The 18,232-nt window shown below is 42.6% G+C and overlaps 1 protein-coding gene across 7 annotated transcripts in view; it reads left to right on the forward strand.

Annotated features, from left to right (window-relative positions):
• RALGPS1 (Ral GEF with PH domain and SH3 binding motif 1) overlaps positions 1 to 18,232 on the forward strand; it is a 163,529-nt gene that overhangs the window by 114,556 nt on the left and 30,741 nt on the right. For all 7 annotated transcript variants that reach the window (XR_011559682.1, XM_070758546.1, XM_070758549.1 and 4 more), the window contains one exon: positions 7,227 to 7,294. Coding sequence is in view for 6 of the 7 variants with exons in the window: in XM_070758546.1 (XP_070614647.1) it covers positions 7,227 to 7,294 (68 nt within the window). In the remaining variant the exon portion in view is untranslated. The remainder of the gene's footprint in view (positions 1 to 7,226; positions 7,295 to 18,232) is intronic.

Consider the following 18,232-nt stretch of genomic DNA (forward strand, 5'->3'; position numbering starts at 1 on the left):
AGGAAAAAGACAACCACAACAACAAAATAAAATCTGGATTGCTTCATGAGTGGGTGGCTGAAGGGCCTGGTTGTACATGACACATTTCCGCAACGGCAGTAACATTCCCGTTGTGTGGAAAGGAAGCTGTGACACGCAACGCTTGGGAAGCAAGAGATTCCTTCCTGAATCCCAGCCCAGAAATCCTTTGGTGCATTGGGATTTCCAAAGTACAGTGGTACCTCTACCTAAGAAGGCCTCTATTTACAAATTTTTCTAGATAAGAACCGGGTGTTCAAGATTTTTTTTGCCTCTTCTGAAGAACCATTTTCCACTTACAAACCCGAGCCTCTGAAACTGTAACTGGAAAAGGCAGGGAGAAGCCTCCGTGGGGCCTCTCTAGGAATCTCCTGGGAGGAAACAGGGCCGGAAAAGGCAGGGAGAAGCCTCTGTGGAGCCTCTCTAGGAATCTCCTGGGAGGAAACAGGGCCGGAAAAGGCAGGGAGAAGCCTCCGTGGAGCCTCTCTAGGAATCTCCTGGGAGGAAACAGGGCCGGAAAAGGCGGGGAGAAGCCTCCGTGGGGCCTCTCTAGAAATCTCCTGGGAGGAAACAGGGCCAGAAAAGGTAGGGAGAAGCCTCCGTGGGGCCTCTCTAGGAATCTCCTGGGAGGAAACAGGGCTGGAAAAGGCAGGGAGAAGCCTCCATGGGGCCTCTCTAGGAATCTCCTGGGAGGAAACAGGGCTGGAAAAGGCAGGGAGAAACCTCCATGGGGCCTCTCTAGGAATCTCCTGGGAGGAAACAGGGCCTCCACCCTCCCTGAGGTTTCCCCAATCACACACATTATTTGATTCCTATGGGAAACATTGCTTCTTCTTACAAAGCTTTCTACTAGGCAGTACCCGATTTACGACGTCGAGTTTAGTGGCTGCTCCAAGTTATAACTGCTCTGGGGGGGGGGAATCCTAATTTAGGGCCATTTTGCAAAGAATCAGTCCCCGTCTTTGTACTATTCACCGCTGGGGGGGCGGGGGGAACCAAACCTTTTTTCCTGCTAAGAATTTTTTTTTCCTTTTAAATCTTCAGAATAGATTTGTGGCTTTGGTTTGGATTTTTTTTTTTTTATTTGGAGGGGGTATCGGATTAAATCCAGGCCTTCAACAATGAGGCTTTTTATTCCAGAACCCCGTGCAGTGTATCATGTTTTCAATGCAATTTATTGCATTTTAGGGCAGGGGTGGGGAGGAGGAGGAAGGCTTTAAAAATTGGGATTTTTTTTTTTTATCAGCGTGCTCGTGGCAGGAAGTCCGAACCATACGTAAAGCATTCCACCCCTGCGTTGTAGGCCTTGGAAGCGTTCTTCAGGCAGTAGTGACATGTGTATCACTGCAGCCGCTGTGAGTCTGTGGAGTTTTCTTGTGTGTGTGTTGAGCTCTCTAGGCTGAATGCCAAAAGCCACACTGCTTAATTTAATTCTTGGACCGAGTTCCACATTCATGCGCGATGTTAAGATTATATATACAGTAGTGTTGTTGATTTTTTTTTTATTAGCTTGGATATTCTGCGTGGAACATAACATAACAAAGAGGGTTCTCTAAATATTTAGGGCCATGACATAATGTTTGGAAATGAGACAGAACATGAGTAATTTCTCTCTCTCTCTCTCTCTCTCTCTCTTTGTCTCTCTCTAACTCAACAACACATTTTAAACCCCCGTGGAGGCAATTGCTAGCAACAGTGGGCTCTGTTTACATGTATTTTCCTAGAGGTCATCCAGCAGGCTTCCTTTTGATCTGAAAAAAATCCATGTCTTGATTAAATGGGCTGGTTTTTCTTTTTTCTTTCTTTTTTTTAAAACAACGTAGATAGAAAGCTGTATGTACTAGCTCTTAGGAGTGACACGTTTTTCAAAACTTCCGATTTGCCCATTGGGCCATTTTTCACACTCCCGGGAAGCTATATCACCTCCACATGCGTGCTGGAGGTGATATAGGACAATGCTTTGCGTGGCCTCCGATATGGGTCCGCGTGCCAGCTGTGGCACACGTGCCATAGGTTCTCCATCTGATGGAGTACCCATAACCTCTGGTGGCAAGCTGTTCCACTGGCTAATTGTCCTCACCTCCAGTGCTGTGGAAGATGATCACCCTGTTGATATATATATACACACACACACACACACACACTGTGTCAGTAATATCCACTGTGTCAGCTTTTTAAGGTTTATTATGACAAGGCAGTAGCACCTTTCTCTAATAGTAGTAGAACACAAAAAGTGAGCCACACAATTAAAGACACCTAGTTGAAATCACTCCTACCAGCTAAAAGGATTTTGACTCATTTAGAAGGCCAGAGTGAATGACTAAATGGAATCTATCTTTTGAAATTGTGACTTTGGATACCGGTATTATCTGCATGAATAAAATAATAAAGTGACGTTACTTAGAGCTGTGCTGTCTCCTTTGAGAAAAATGATTCAGGTGTCCTATTTTTTAATATTAGATTTGTTTACATTGTCTTTTTACTGTTGTTAGCCGCCCCGAGTCTGCGGAGAGGGGCGGCATACAAATCTAATAAATAAATAAAATAAAATAAATACAAGGCAAAGGTTGCAGGTTCAAGTCCCAGTGGGTATGGCTAGCTGATGAGGCCAAAATAAGGCCGAAATAGATCTATCCTAGTCTCCCTTAATTTTCAAATTCAGCAAAAAAAAAACATGTGACATATAGATTTGAACCACTGACCTACAGATCTACTGTCAGCTTCAGTGGCCTGCAGTACAGCACTCTACCTGCTGCGCCACCCCGGCTCTATATACGCCAATGAGGCTTCAGCAGAGAGTTTGTGGCTTAATCCTTATTTTCTGGAGTCTGGCTGGTTTTTTAAGACTCGCTTCTATACTAAATGTTCCGTTTGAGAAGCTTCGGTTTCTGTTTCCACCTTAACTGCCCCCTTGAACATCTGCAGAACCAATCGCCCAGTCCTGCCTATGTAAGCATTGCTATTTTTCTTATTTTTTTGGCAATCGTGCTGATCTTGGACCAACCACGTATTTCTTTCCATTGCTCGCACCTTCCGATTCCCAGCCATTTCTCTTTCTTCCCAAGACTCCTTTCCCAAACTAACAGCTTCCCTCTGGCGAGGGCTGCAGAGATCTGTCTCCTTATAGATCGTTTTTCTCAGCAGTCTAGCTCTTGTCTCAGGTTTCCCACTAGCAAAAGTTGCAGTTATCCCCCCCAAATATGTATGTATGTATGTATGTATGTATGTATGTATGTCACATGTTTTTTTTTGCTGAATTTGAAAATTAAGGGAGACTAGGATAGATCTATTTCGGCCTTATTTTGGGCTCATCAGATAGCCATGCCCGCACTGGGACTTGAACCTGCAACCTTTGCCTTGTAAGGCAGAGAATTAACCTCTAGGCTACAGTATCCAATCCCTTCAGCTCTGCACCAGGGAAGGGTTACATATTTTTGTGTCGAATCACCCTGGTGTATTGAAGGAACATCACAGCTCCTATTTTTGCCTCTCGGCCCAACCTAGGGCCATTTCCAAGGCAGTTAATTTTATTGATAGCCGACAATTCTATCTGTATGTGTCACATGGTTTTTTTTGCTGAATTTGAAAATTAAGGGAGACTAGGATAGATCTATTTCGGCCTTATTTTGGCCTCATCAGCTAGCCTATATATATATATATAGTTATAATTATAGTTTTCTTGGTGCGTTCGAGATAATCCAGATGGTTTTGTGTCTAAGGTGGGACTAGAACTCCCTGTCTCCTGGTGTTTGGCCCCAAATTACCCAGTCAGCTTTCATGCTTAAAGCGGGACTATAACTCACCGTCATCTGGTGATTGGCTCAAAGTCATCCTTTGTGCCTAAAGCAAACTTGAACTCTCTGTTTCCTGGTGATTGGCCCAAAATCACTCAGGCAGCTTTCATGCCTAAACTGGGACTAAAACTCACCATCGCCTGGTGATTGGTTCAAAATCACCCAGCTGTGTTTTGTGTGCCTAAGATGGAACTAGAACTCACCGTCGCTTGGTGATCGGCGTAGAGCTGAGATGGCAAACCTATGGCATGTGTGGCACCCGGAGTCATATCAGAGGGCCCACAAGGCAATGCTGATTTTCGGTTTTGGGAAAGGCCGTTTCGCCCGCCGTAGGCTTCCGAGAAGCTTCCCCGAAGCCACGGAGTGTGAAAAACAGCCCAACAGGCAAACCGGAAGTCCGTTTTTCTGAACTTCTGTTTTAGCCGTTTTTTCACCATCCCAGGCTTCAGTGAGTCCAGTGCGCATAGACTGGGGAGGGAGATTGTGTGCATGCGAGGGAGGACTCTCTTTCTTTCTTTCTCTCTCTCTCTTTTCTGTGTCTCTCTCTCTTCTCTGTTCCCTCTCTTCTCTCTCTCTCTCTGTTTCTCATTTTCTCTCTCTTCTCTCTTTTCTTTCCTTCTCTCCTTGACTCTTGCTCTGTTTCTTTTTTCTCCTTTTTTCTCTGTTCCCTCTCTTTCTCTTTTCAGACTCTCTTTCTCCTCCCCTTTCTTTCTCTCCTCTTTCTCTTTTCTTTTTTCTCTTTCTTTCTTTCTCTCTCTACTGTCTTTTTCCTTCCTCCCTCCCTTTCTTTCTCCCTCCCCTTTCTTCCTTTCTTCCTTCCTTCCTTTTTCTCTTTCTCTCTTGCCTTCCTTCCTGCTTGAGAGGAATGATAAGAATTTATCAATCCAAACCTCAGCAAATGCGATGTGCTTTATTAGCAATCAACCAACATTATTTTTTCCCTCTCTCTTTCCTTCATTCTTTCCTTCCTTCCTCCCTCCCTTTTTCTCTTCCTCTTTCTCTTTGTCGTCTTCTGTCTTGCCTTCCTTTATGCTTGAGAGGAATGATAACAATCTATCAATCCAAACCTCGGCAAATGCGATGTGCTTTATTTAAAGCAAACGTCACAGATAGAGTAATCACGTGCCCACAGCTGCTGTGCCATCCTGCTCCATCGAGGCAGCTGTCCGGAACAATATTCCGTTTCCCGAGCTGTCCAAATGTAAGCGAGCCAAGTCAAATAGAAAATCAGCTTTCGCCATAGGATATTTATTTTTAAACAGCCGGTTTAAAGCATTCGGGTGTGAAATATGTCCTAAAAGCTTTCAACTTCCGTAGGATTTTCTTCTTTATGGATCTAAATTTTGGCAGCGCAGTTGCCAAAACGGGACCCAATCAAATACAGTACGTGGAACCAAAGCAAGACGTTTATGAATGCGAATTCCTCCAAACAAGGTTGTTGTTTTTTTTACATTGGTTGGTCTTTTTTTTTTTTTAATCTCTCCCAGAAAATGTTACAAAGCGAACGTCTGGCACAATCCAAAATTTTAGTGTTCTGGCCATGGCTTCTACTCCAGCCAATATATGAGCGATTGTGTGCAATGAACTTTTTTTTAAAAAGGAAAAAAGGCAATCGTGTGTAAATTCCTCAAATTTCGGATCACACCTTGAAGCGTCCCAGAGGTCCAAGAATGTGTTCCCGTTAAGAGGCCAGAGAGCCGATGTGCAAAAATCTTTCCGTAAAGAAAAATCGTGGATTTTTATTTTTTCATACAGTCTGGAGCAGAATAGGGTAGAAAATATTCCAAAACCAAATGAGGTTAAAAGAGGACTGTGTATAGCAATCGACCAACAATCACTGGCGTTAGGGAGGAATTTTTCCTTTGAGATTGTAGATTTAAAACATTAATGTGAGCCAGCTTAAAGACCCTACACTGTGTGCCTCAAACAGATGGAAAAAAGGATTTTAAAAATCTGTGTGTGTGTGTGTGTGTGTGTGTGAGAGAGAGAGAGAGAGAAAAAGGAAAGAAAGAAAGAAGGAAAGAGGGAAAGAAAGAAGGAAAGAAAGAAGGAAGGAAGGAAGGAAAGAGGGAAAGAGGAAAAGAAAGAAAGAAGGAAGGAAAGAAAGAGAGAGAGATTGAAAGAGGAAGAGAAGATGATAATTAAATCATAGTCTATGCAGAGATGGATATGTTGACAAAGAAATTAGATGGGAAAGAAGACTCAGATTACTATAAAATATGGGATAAATGTTATAATTGATTAAAAGAGAGAAGTGAAATTAATAATTAATAATAATAATTTATTAGATTTGTATGCCGCCCCTCTCCGAGGACTCGGAGCAGATTTAATTAATATAGAAATATAGTCTAAGAGAACAATGATAGACAAAAATGACTTTATTCTTTAAATAAAAATATGCAAGCAAAACGTTAACAAAAGCAAGATAAAAATGTATATATACAGTGTTCCCTCGATTTTCGTGGGGGATGCGTTCCGAGACCGCCCGCGAAAGTTGAATTTCCGCGAAGTAGAGATGCGGAAGTAAATACACTATTTTGGGCTATGAACAGTATCACAAACCATCCCTTAACACTTTAAACCCTTAAATTGCAATTTCCCATTCCCTTAGCAACCATTTAGATTATTACTCACCATGTTTATTTATTAAAGTTTATTTAAAAAGATGTTTTTTAAAGGCAGATGAAAGTTTGGCAATGACATATGACATCATCGGGCGGGAAAAACCGTGGTATAGGGGGGGGGAAACCGTAAAGTATTTTTTAATTACCGTAATATTTTTGAAAAACCGTGGTATAGACGTTCCGCAAAGTTCGAACCCGCGAAAATCGAGGGAACACTGTATATATATCTGATTTAATTCCTGACAGAAATGGAGATGTATCCTAAATGTATGTTCTTTTATGTTTGTTTTTGTTTGTGTATGTTCAATTTAAAATGAGAGAGAGAAAGAGAAGATGAAAAAATAAGAAACAGAGAAAGTGAGAGAGAGAAAAAAAGAAAGAGTTAATTTAATGTTTCATGTCACCCAGAGTCATTTAGAAGCAAAATGGTTCAGCAAACAAATCTAATAAATACAGATAGACTGCCTGTATTTAGGATTCGGAAACTGACAATTTGTACATTTAAAATGCTGAAACTGACCGGACCAAGGACTGCATGCCATACCGCTTGTTTAAATGGCTTTGCAAAAAGCCACATCCATAAAAGATAAGTGCTTCGTGATATTGAGAAACCTCTGTTTAGCTTCACGGGATAAAACTCTCATAGCTTCAGTAAAAGAATTCATGAACGCAGCCAGACTGAGCTACGCTTCCTGCCTTTAACTGATAATGCGAGATAGCCGGCCTGTGCTTTTGGCCTTCGCTTAAGCCAGCCAACTGTCCATCATGCTATCTTCTTCTGTTTTTCCAGATTGTCCCTAAGAATCGAGCCAGGGAACAGTTCCCCACGGCTGGTCTCGTCAAAAGAAGACCTCGCAGGTAAATCTCCAAACTTTGCCCTGTTCCAACGTTCGGTTTCCATTGACAAACGTTCTTCCTTGAGGTTTTCTCTTTTGCCATCATCCCATCCTGGTTTCTTTCTACCAAACCATCCTCATGTCGGCTTGGCCTTGTGTATGTATGTATGTATGTATGTATGTATGTATGTATGTATGTATGTATGTATGGACGGAAAGGCAGGCAGATACTATAGGTGGGTGGGTGGGTGGGTGGGTGGGTGGATGGATGAATGGATGGATGGATTCTACAGGTTTTTAGGAAAAAACATCAAGAAAATGGCAAATGATAGATAGATGATAGGTGGATGGATGGATTCCACAGGATTTTAGAACAAAACATCAAGAAAATATCAGATGATGGAAGGAAGGAGGGAGGGAAAGAAAGAAAGAAAGAAAGAAAGATCCTGTAGATAGATGAGTGGATGGAGTGGGTGGGTGGATTCCACAAGTGTTTAGAACAAGTCCTCAAGAAAATGGCAGAAGATAGATAGACAGATAGATAGGTAAATAGATAGACAGGCAGACAGACAGACAAGGTAGGATGAATTCCACAGGTATTTAGAATAAGACGTCAAGGAAAATGGCAGAGGATGGATGGGTGGATGGATGGATGGATTTATTTATATATTCTGAAAAAGAACAGGTTCCCTGATTCAAATATGTTTAAAGTTGTATTCTTTGACGAAGAACAGGACCTTCCAAACCAGCTTATCCACAGTTAGAAAAACAGAGCTGCTTCTGCCAACCGGGCTTATCATCTTTTAAATGACGCAAGGGGCGGGGGGGGGGGGAGTGATAAGGAAGAGAACCTGCAAGATTAGCCACCAGCTTTTCGAAAATTCCAGGCGTCAGAATAATATACGCACAACTCTTTCGGGGCTTCTGCTACTGGGGTTGATCCCTTTGTGGAGGAGGATCAGCGTATAAATCAGATCTTGATTCGCCTCCAACTCTTCCTCCCCCCAAAGGACAGCAATATGTTACACATATTCCGGAGTCTGTGGGCTCATTTGGCATGATACAAGTTTCCGATTGCTATCTCCTTTCCCGGTTCCACTGTCCACGCCGGAATAATTCTGGTTGGCATTCCTTCCGGCCTTATTTTTTTCACTTGATTTCCACCCTGCAAGGCCACCGAGTTGGCACCACCGCTTTTTAACCACCGCTACATAAAATAAGCCTAATCCCAGGCCTTGAAAATCAATTCTCTCGCCACCGGTTTGCGTGGGGCACAAAATATTACCCAGGATATGCAAAATGAACCGATCCATTCCTCTGGCATTCCTGCAAATGTTCCAGTGATACTTTTTTCTGGAGGCCGCCTAGACAGCTGTCCCATGGAAAAGCAGCGTTGGCTTGGTCGGCCCTCTAAATCTAGGCATTCCAACAAGCCAACATTGATATCATTGTTAGCTTCTTTCATCCATTTAATCGAGCAGCAGTATTTTTTTTCCTTTTTTCTTTTAAATATAAAATTCTTATTCTTCTTAGTTTAGCTGTCAGACAGATGGAGCAACAATTGATGAAATGAAAATAGAATTTTAGGATAGTTTATTAATTTTTGAATATAAGAAGACCTCATATGTATATTGTTAGGCATTGGTGTTATGGGCGCATTTATTTACGCATGTTTGGCATTTATTTATTTATTTATTTATTTATTTATTTATTTATTTATTTATTTAATATATTAGATTTGTATGCCGCCCCTCTCCGTAGACTCGGGGCGGCTCACAACAATAACAAGAACAATGTAAAAACAAATCTAATAATTAAAAAAACACTAAAAACCCCATTATTAAAAGCAAACACATACACAAACATTCCATGTATAAACTGTATAGGCCCGGGGGAGATGTGTCAGTTCCCCCATGCCTGACGGCAGAGATGGGTCTTAAGAACTTTACGAAAGGCAAGGAGGGTGGGGGCAGTTCTAATCTCCAGGGGGAGCTGGTTCCAGAGGGTCGGGGCCGCCACAGAGAAGGCTCTTCTCCTGGGTCCCGCCAAGCGACATTGCTTAGTCGACGGGACCCGGAGAAGGCCAACTCTGTGGGACCTAACCGGTCGCTGGGATTCGTGCGGCAGAAGGCGGTCCTGGAGGTATTCTGGTCCAATGCCATGAAGGGCTTTATTGATGATATATGGTTCCCATTTATGTATATTTTTAAGGTGGCGGGGGAAAAATTATACCACCCCAAAAAGTTAGCGAATAGTCTGAATATGGGCAGATAGAGTTGGGGGGCGGGGGGTTGGGGGCCTGTCAATTTTTTAAAAAACCAGTAGAAAACTCTTGAAGTTATTTGTTTCTGGCCAGCGATGAAGCCAAAAAGGCGGACTCGGTTTTAGCAGTTTAAGGCTCGAATCCAGGTAGTTATTGACTTTACAACAGTTTGTTTACTGACATCACTGAAAAATTACGACATCACTGAAAAAAAAAGTGGCCTATAACCGTTATTTTCACACATAACTGGTTGCATCGTCCCCGTGGCCACGTGATTGGATAGCTGGCAAATGGACCCATACTTACGACAATTGCAATGTCCCATGGTCACTTGATGTCTTCAGACAGGCAAAGAAAACGGGGAAGAAAGATTGGTTTAATAACAACTGTGTGGCTAACTTAACTGCTACAGCAATTCCTTTATAACTCCCAGGATAAGAAAAGTCGTATAATAGGGTAGGGCAGGGTAGGGTAGGGTAGGAATAGAGTAGGATAGTAGAATAGAGTAGAGTAGAATTAGACTAGAGTGGGTTAGGAATAGAATAGAATAGAGTAATAGTGTAGAGTAGAATAGAAGAGTAGAGTAGAGTAGAATTAGAATAGGGTAGGAATAGAACAGAACAGAATAGAGCAGAATAGAATAGAAAGAATAGAATAGAATAAAATAGACTTTTATTGGCCAAGTGTGATTGGACACTCAAAGAATTCGTCTTGGTGCACATGCTCTCAATGTATGGGACAAATTTCATTTAGAAACGTCCTCTCTTGGCAATAAAAATGTTGTGGGTCATAAGTTGAGAGCTACCTGTGGGGAAAAAAAATATCTTAACATCCAGTTTGAAGGTTAAGAGCTGTAGTCTCGTAAACCAGAATCAGCATTGGGTCTGGGTTGGGGGGGGGGTTTTCTTCCCCAATATTGTCCATGCTATAGATTTGCTCATCAGCCCATGCTCTTACGCTAGACGTCATATAAATTGCCCCTGTCATCCAAATTGCTGTTTAAATTGCATATCCTGCTTCTGTACGTGCGGCTTAACCAAAAACGTAGCGTGTTCCTAGTTCCTGGTTTTGTCCTCCTGCAGAAGCGGAACGCTTAAAAGCAGACTAAACAAATGGGAAGCATGCAAGCAGATACGCTAGCCATGATTCCGAAGAGTCCGGGTGGTTTTTGCCACGTTGGCAGAAAGAGAGCTATTATCTCCAAAGCCTGGCCAAGGAAAGGATTCGGCGGGATGCCTCGAGATTTAAAAAGGCCGTTTATACGAGTTGCTTGGAACCGCGTGGACATAGCTGGAATGTGTTCTTTGGGGAGGAGAGATTGCTGATCGTAGGAAACAGTGCTTGCATTGCTATGCTGGGTCCCCACCACCACCACATATACACCGTACTTTTTGGAGTATAAGGGGGTGGAAATGTTGGTGCATACAGCAATTTTTGTCCTTCCGTTTTCACCCAAAATCAGGCCCGTTTTTCACAAAAGCAGGCTGTGCAGGGAGTTTGGGAAGTTTGTAGAATGCTCCTGGGGGCTGGAGGGGGCAAAAATGTGACACGTGCGGGGGTTGGGGAGAGGAAAATGGGCCCGTTTTTTGCAAAAACAAGTGTTTTGCCCCCCTAAATCCTCTCTGTGCCCTGTTTTTGCTGGGCAGAAGTCTTGAGAAGTCTGCCGAATGCTCCTGCAGGCCAAGGAGGGCAAAAACGGGATGCGCAGAAGTTTTGCAGGCCAAGGAGGGCAAAAACATTTCTTTTCTTGTTTACCTCTTTGAAATCTTCATGTGTCTTATACTCCAATGCATCTGAGCCAGGGTGGTGCAGTGGTTAGAGTAGTGTTTCCCAAACTTGGCAACTGGAAGATATTTGGACTTCAACTCCCAGAATTCCCCAGCCAGCGAATGCTGGCTGGGGAATTCTGGGAGTTGAAGTCCAGATATCTTCCAGTTGCCAAGGTTGGGAAACACTGGATTAGAGTACATCACTGCAGGCTACTTGAGCAAACTGCTAGCTGTAGTTCAGCAATTCAAATCTCACCACCGGCTCAAGGTTGGACTAAGTCGTCTTCCATCCTTCCGAGATGGGTCAAATGAGGACCCAGATTGTTGGGGGCAAGAGGCTGATTCTCTAATCCACTTAGAGAGGGCTGTAAAAGCTTAGGGCTGTAATCCACTTAGAGAGGGCTGTATGAAGCGGTAGATAAGTCTAAATGCTATAATGCTAATTTATTATAGTCCGAAAAAAGGCAGAAGTCTGCAGGTTCAAATCCGAGTAAGGATATGGCTAGCTTTAAAGAGCCGAGCTGGCGCAGTGGGTAGAGTGCAGTACTGCAGGCCACTAAAGCTGACTGCTAGATCTGCAGGTCAGTGGTTCAAATCTCATCACCAGCTCAAGGTTGACTCAGCCTTCCATCCTTCCGAGGTGGATAAAATGAGGACCTGGATTGTTGGGGGCAATATGCTGGCTCTGTTTAAAAAGTGCTATTGCTAACATGTTGTAAGCCACCCTGAGTCTAAGGAGAAGGGCGGCATAAAAAAAATTGAATAAATAAATAAAATAGCTGATGATAGCATAATAAGCTTGAAATAGATCTATACTAGCCTCCCTTCCTTTTCACTTACCAGCAAAAATATGTTACGTACATTTATTTATTTATTTATTTACTTACTTACTTACTTACTTACTTACTTACGTACTTACTTACCTACCTACCTACCTACTTATCTATCTATTTATTTCTTTATTAGATTTGTATGCCGCCCCTCTCCGTAGACTCGGGGCAGCTAACAACAATAATAAAAACAGCATGTAACAAATCTAATATTTAAAACCACTAAAAAACCCTTCTTAAAAACCAAACATACACACAAACATACCACGCATAAATTGTATAAGCCTAAGGGGAAGGAATATCTCAGTTCCCCCATGCCTGATGGCAGAGGTGGGTTTTAAGGAGCTTACATACATACATACATCATTTCTCCGACTGTAATTACTTCAAAGAAATCTCCATGCTGCGTGGCCTCCCAGTGCCAGCTTCTTTATTTATTTTTATTTAGGTGTTTATTTCTAGACAAAAGGAGGCAGCAAGCATGTCCCAACCTTCCACCTTCCTCCCTTCTGTTTTCCCCAACATAATCCTAAATATGATCTGACCGGAAGCATCTCAAAGGACCCAATTGCGAGGTCTGGTAACAACTGTTTTGCCCTCTTATGCAACCCGGTTTGGTTTGTCAGCAAACTGTCCATAAATCAGTCCAGGCGGAATACCGGTGGTTATTTTTGTTTTAGAATAGAATAGAATAGAATTTTTATTGGCCAAGTGTGGACACACAAGGAATTTGTCTTGGTGCATATGCTCTCAGCGTACATAAAATAAAATATACATTTGTCAAGAATCATGTGGTACAACACTTAATGATTGTCATAGGGGTCAAATAAGCAATGAAGAAGCAATATTAATAAAAATCTCAGGGTACAAGCAACAAGTTACAGTCATACAGTCAACATGGGAGGAAATGGGTGATAGGAATGATGAGAAAAACTAGTAGAATAGAAGTGCAGATTTAGTAGAAAGTCTGACAGTGTTGAGGGAATTATTTGTTTAGTAGAGTGATGGCGTTCGGGGAAAAACTGTTCTTGTGTCTAGTTTTCCAAGCAACATAAGTTTTATGAACGAATGGCTGCGATTTTTCACCCTTAACTCCTGGTAGACGTTAGACAGCTCGGAGGTCATTTAGAGCCCTGGAAGTTTGAAAGCCAGGGGAGAAGATATACGTGGACCTTATGTAAACCGTTTCATCTGTTCACATTTTCCGTCCAGTTGCCTGGGACGAAGGAAGCCATCTGGGCTCCGTCTCAAATATGGCCAAGATGGGGCTCTCCAGCCAGGAGACGGTTGTTTGGGAACACATACTTCAATTCTGCTCTTTTTTCCCCCTGAAAAAAATATTTCTCATCATAATTTAAACCAGAGCAGAAATTGTGTAAGATCTTATCCCCTGGAAGTCTTTCCAGTCTAGGGCAGAGTGAGAGGCGCAGCCGCGCAGCTAACACTTGACTTCAATTTCAGCTTGGCATCCCGCAACAAATGAAACAATGCGTCTTGCATCTTAGACATCAGCGTTAATTCTTGTTGATGTTTGGAAAGGGGAAAAAAAACCCCAAGCAGTGAAAATTAGCCTTTAAAGAGGTCGGCTCGGGTCTTTCTGGTGAGCGGAATTCTTGGCACGGGATTTGAAACCGTATAGAATATGTTTTCCCACGTTTGGTGAATCCCAAAATGGTCAAACCAGCCCTTTGGTGCCCGTCTCTGTGTGGTCAATAAAAGACGTCTTGCAGGCATTTCATTACCCAACTGGGTAACGTCTTCAATGCTAGAAAGAATGGAGTGAGCCGAGAGGAGGAGGAGGAGGAGAACTGATGGGTCCTTGGTGCTTTCTGAGCCTGGTTATTTTCTTGCAGACGTTTTATTTATCTATCTATCTATCTATCTATCTATCTATCTATCTATCTATTTATTGGATTTGTATGCCGCCCCTCTCCGCAGACTCGGGGCGGCTAACAACAGTAATAAAACAGTGTATAACAATAATCCAATACTAAAAACAGTTAAAAACCCATTATATAAAAATCAATCATAGATACAGACATACCATGCATAAAATTTTAAAGGCCTAGGGGGAAAGTGTATCTCAGTTCCCCCAAGCCTGGCGGCAGAGGTGGGTTTTAAGCAGCTTACGAAAGGCAAGGAGGGTGGGGGCAATTCTAATCTCTGGGGGGAGTTGGTTCCAGAGGGCCGGGGCCGCCACAGAGAAGGCTCTTCCCCTGGGTCCAACTGGGTAATGTTTTCAGTGCTAGAAAGGAGTGGGGATTGTGGAATGGAGGAAGGAGGAAAGGAGGAGTAAGAGTAGGATACAACATGTATCTGGATGCTGGGATTTGCATCAGTTTTGCAGCCAATGGAATAGAAACATAATAACATAGAAGACTGATGGCAGAAAAGGACCTCCTGGTCCATCTAGTCTGCCCTTATACTATTTCCTGTATTTTATCTTAGGATGGATATATGTTTATCCCAGGCATGTTTAGATTCAGTTACTGTGGATTTACCAACCACGTCTACTGGAATAACCATAAACACGTTTTCAGTCAGAACTGCTTCATCACTGGAGGATTTTGGGACAATCATTGAAGAACACAAGAAGAGCCATGCTGAATCAGGCCAAAGCCCATCGAGTCCAGCATTCTGTGTCACACAGTGGCCCACCAATTGTCCAGGGGGATCTTGAGCAGAAAGAGAAGGCAAGACCCTCCCTTTCCCTCGACCCCCAACAAATGGGACCCAAGGGAACCCTGCCTGCCTCAACCAACATATAGGCGGCACCTGGACATCCATTTCAATAACCACTGATACACTTGGCATCCATGAATCTGTCTAATCCTGCCTTGAAGCTATCCAGGCTGACAGCTGTCACGACCTTGTGTGATAGAGAAAAGATTTTTTTCTTTATCCACCTTTTCTGTCCCATGCCTGATTTTATACACTTGGATCAAGTCCCCTCTTCAACGCCGTCTTTCAAGGCTGAAGAGACCGAGGCGTTGCAACCTGGTTTCATAAGGGAGGGGCTCCTTTTCCTGGACCATTCTCGTTGCCCATTTTTGCACCATTTGCCCAGAATGGTATCGAGTCTTCAACTTGAGCTGTAGGTTGGACTAGAAGACCTCCAAGGTCCCTTCCAACTTGTTTACTCTGTAAGGCAAAGGAAGGAACGCAGCCATAAACAGATTCTTTATTTTCCTGATTCTCTGGGGCAAAACAAGTGTGTGAAACCACATTATTCTGCATGCGCAGAAACAAAAAAAATTGGTGAAAATTGCTGAAATCTCACGCAAACTTCCTCATGTCGTTTGGCGGGCCCCAGGGGAAGAGCCTTCTCTGTGGCGGCCCCGGCCCTCTGGAACCAACTCCCCCCGGAGATTAGAATTGCCCCCACCCTCCTCGCCTTTCGTAAGCTCCTTAAAACCCACCTCTGCCGTCAGGCATGGGGGAACTGAGATATTCTTTCCACCTAGGCCTTTACAATTTATGCATGGTATGATTGTTTGTATGTATGTTTGGTTTTACAAATAAGAGTTTTTAACTGTTTTAGTATTGGATTTACATGCTGTTTTGTACTACTGATGTTAGCCGCCCCAAGTCTATGAAGAGGGGCGGCATACAAATCCAATTAATAATAATAATAATAATAATAATAATAATAATAATAATAATAATAATAATACAAAATTTTGCTTGCTGTGCATGCGCAGATACTAAAGCTCACATGAGCGCGCATTGGGGACGCACAGCTGCGCACGCATCCCGAAAATCACTACTTGAACGTAGCACCTTACTGTTTTGGTAGCAGGCCGCCCCTGATCATGCACCCACCCACCCCAGTATCGAGTCTTTGGAGAGGGGCAGCATACAAATCTAATAAATAATAAAATGAGCAGTGTGGTCGGGCGGTAGGAAAAGCAAGTAGGATGCTTGGCTGCATAGCTAGAGGTATAACAAGCAGGAAGAGGGAGATTGTGATCCTCTTATATAGAGCGCTGGTGAGACCACATTTGGAATACTGTGTTCAGTTCTGGAGACCTCACCTACAAAAAGATATTGACAAAATTGAACGGGTCCAAAGACGGGCTACAAGAATGGTGGAAGGTCTTAAGCATAAAACATATCAGGAAAGACTTAATGGACTCAATCTGTATAGTCTGGAGGACAGAAGGAAAAGGGGGGACATGATCAAAACATTTAAATATGTTAAAGGGTTAAATAAGGTTCAGGAGGGAAGTGTTTTTAATAGGAAAGTGAACACAAGAACAAGGGGACACAATCTGAAGTTAGTTGGGGGAAAGATCAAAGGCAACATGAGAAAATATTATTTTACTGAAAGAGTAGTAGATCCTTGGAACAAACTTCCAGCAGACGTGGTTGGTAAATCCACAGTAACTGGATTTAAACATGCCTGGGATAAACATATATCCATTGTAAGATAAAATACAGGAAATAGTATAAGGGCAGACTAGATGGACCATGAGGTCTTTTTCTGCCGTCAGACTTCTATGTTTCTATGCTTCTAAATAATAATAATAATCGTTCTGCACCGTCCCAGGAAGGGCCGCCCCACTATTTGACAAGCACTGGGCCTAGTCAGCCTTGGTATGTCTGGCTCTGGAATTAGACCTACTTTTCCATCTCCGAAGATCTTGGTGTGTTTTGTTTTGTTTGCCTCTGCTTTGTTTTTGAAAGAATAGGGAAGAGTCGTTTTCAAACGACAACACCGTCTTTGCTATACCGCTGACGTCAGCTGGACGGAACTTCCTTTACTTTGGGCCGAAAGAAAAGCGCCCTCCCCCCCCCCTTGTAAACAATTAGGCAGGCATTTAACTATGGCGTTTACGTTCGAGGTAGCCATGGTTACTGATAAATAGCTTTGTTCTGGGATTCTGAGTTGCCAATGGTTGAACTGCTAGCCAGAATTGTCTAACCCGCTCTCGTTTCCTTGATAGCTTTTTTTTAATCCTCCACTCGTCTTTCAAGAAGGAGGCAATGCCAGAATTCCCACAGGACATTTTCTCCTTCTATTCCAGGATGTGATGGAATGACAAACAGCCTTTGTCGTTCCGTCTGATTTTCTAATCCTGTCCCTCCCGGGTGCCAAAAGCTTATATGTAGACTTATCTCTGCTCGCAAATGATATCCGCTCCCACCTCAAATCTGAAAGTCTTTTAGTAATGAATTCGTTTGTTCTGAATTTTAAAAAATATTTTATCTAAACAAAACATTAAAAAAACATTGGGCACAGTGTGACCATCCTGGTTTGGTCATTTCTTTATATAATATTTATATTACAGGACATACAATTATTGCTTATCATTCATTGCTATTTTGGTTTTACATATACCATATTTTTCGGAGTATAAGATGCACCTTAGGAAAATATGGGTGGGAGTGGGAATCTGCCTAACAGGTATTCATCTGGCTAGCGTGCTTAATCTGGTCAGCTTCAGCACATTATTTTATCCCCTGGTCAGGGCTTAAAAAAAAACTTATTCGGAGCAAGTAACAATGAAAGGGCCTGCAAGCCGGTAAGAGCTGGGAAGATCATTAGCACCGTGATAGGGCTAGAAAAAAGCTTATTTGGAGCAAGTAGCAATGAAAAAAAGCCTGCAAAGATTTAGGGGTGGAAAAACATTCTTTGGAGAGAGTAACAATGAAAGTCTGCAAGGTAAGAGCTGGGAAGGTTGTTAAGCAGCTAGCGAGGGCTGAAAAAAATGTTTTGAAAAAGCTACAGTATAAGATACACCCAAATTTTCAGCCTCTTTTAGGGAGGAAAAAGTGTGCCTTATACTCCAAAAAATACACTATATCATCATTATTTATTTACATATCTAAGCCTTGCCCAATTTCCCTTCTCCAAACCCTAAGTCTTTACTTCTCCTACTTCTTTTTCTCCTTTCTATCCATTGATACGATTTGTTCCATACTGTCTCATCCTTGTCTTGTAACATCATCAGTGCTAGAAGGGAGTAGGATTCACTCTCTGTTTATACACAAGTGACTTGCCCTGTTAGTGTTGGTTGGAGTTCTTTGGGGTATTGTTTTCTGCTTGGTTGTTGGTCCAGTTCTAATAGTAATCCCGTTGTGAATTTCTGTTTCAG

Source organism: Erythrolamprus reginae, chromosome 8, assembly GCF_031021105.1.
Source record: "Erythrolamprus reginae isolate rEryReg1 chromosome 8, rEryReg1.hap1, whole genome shotgun sequence".
NCBI classification, from domain to species: domain Eukaryota; kingdom Metazoa; phylum Chordata; class Lepidosauria; order Squamata; family Dipsadidae; genus Erythrolamprus; species Erythrolamprus reginae.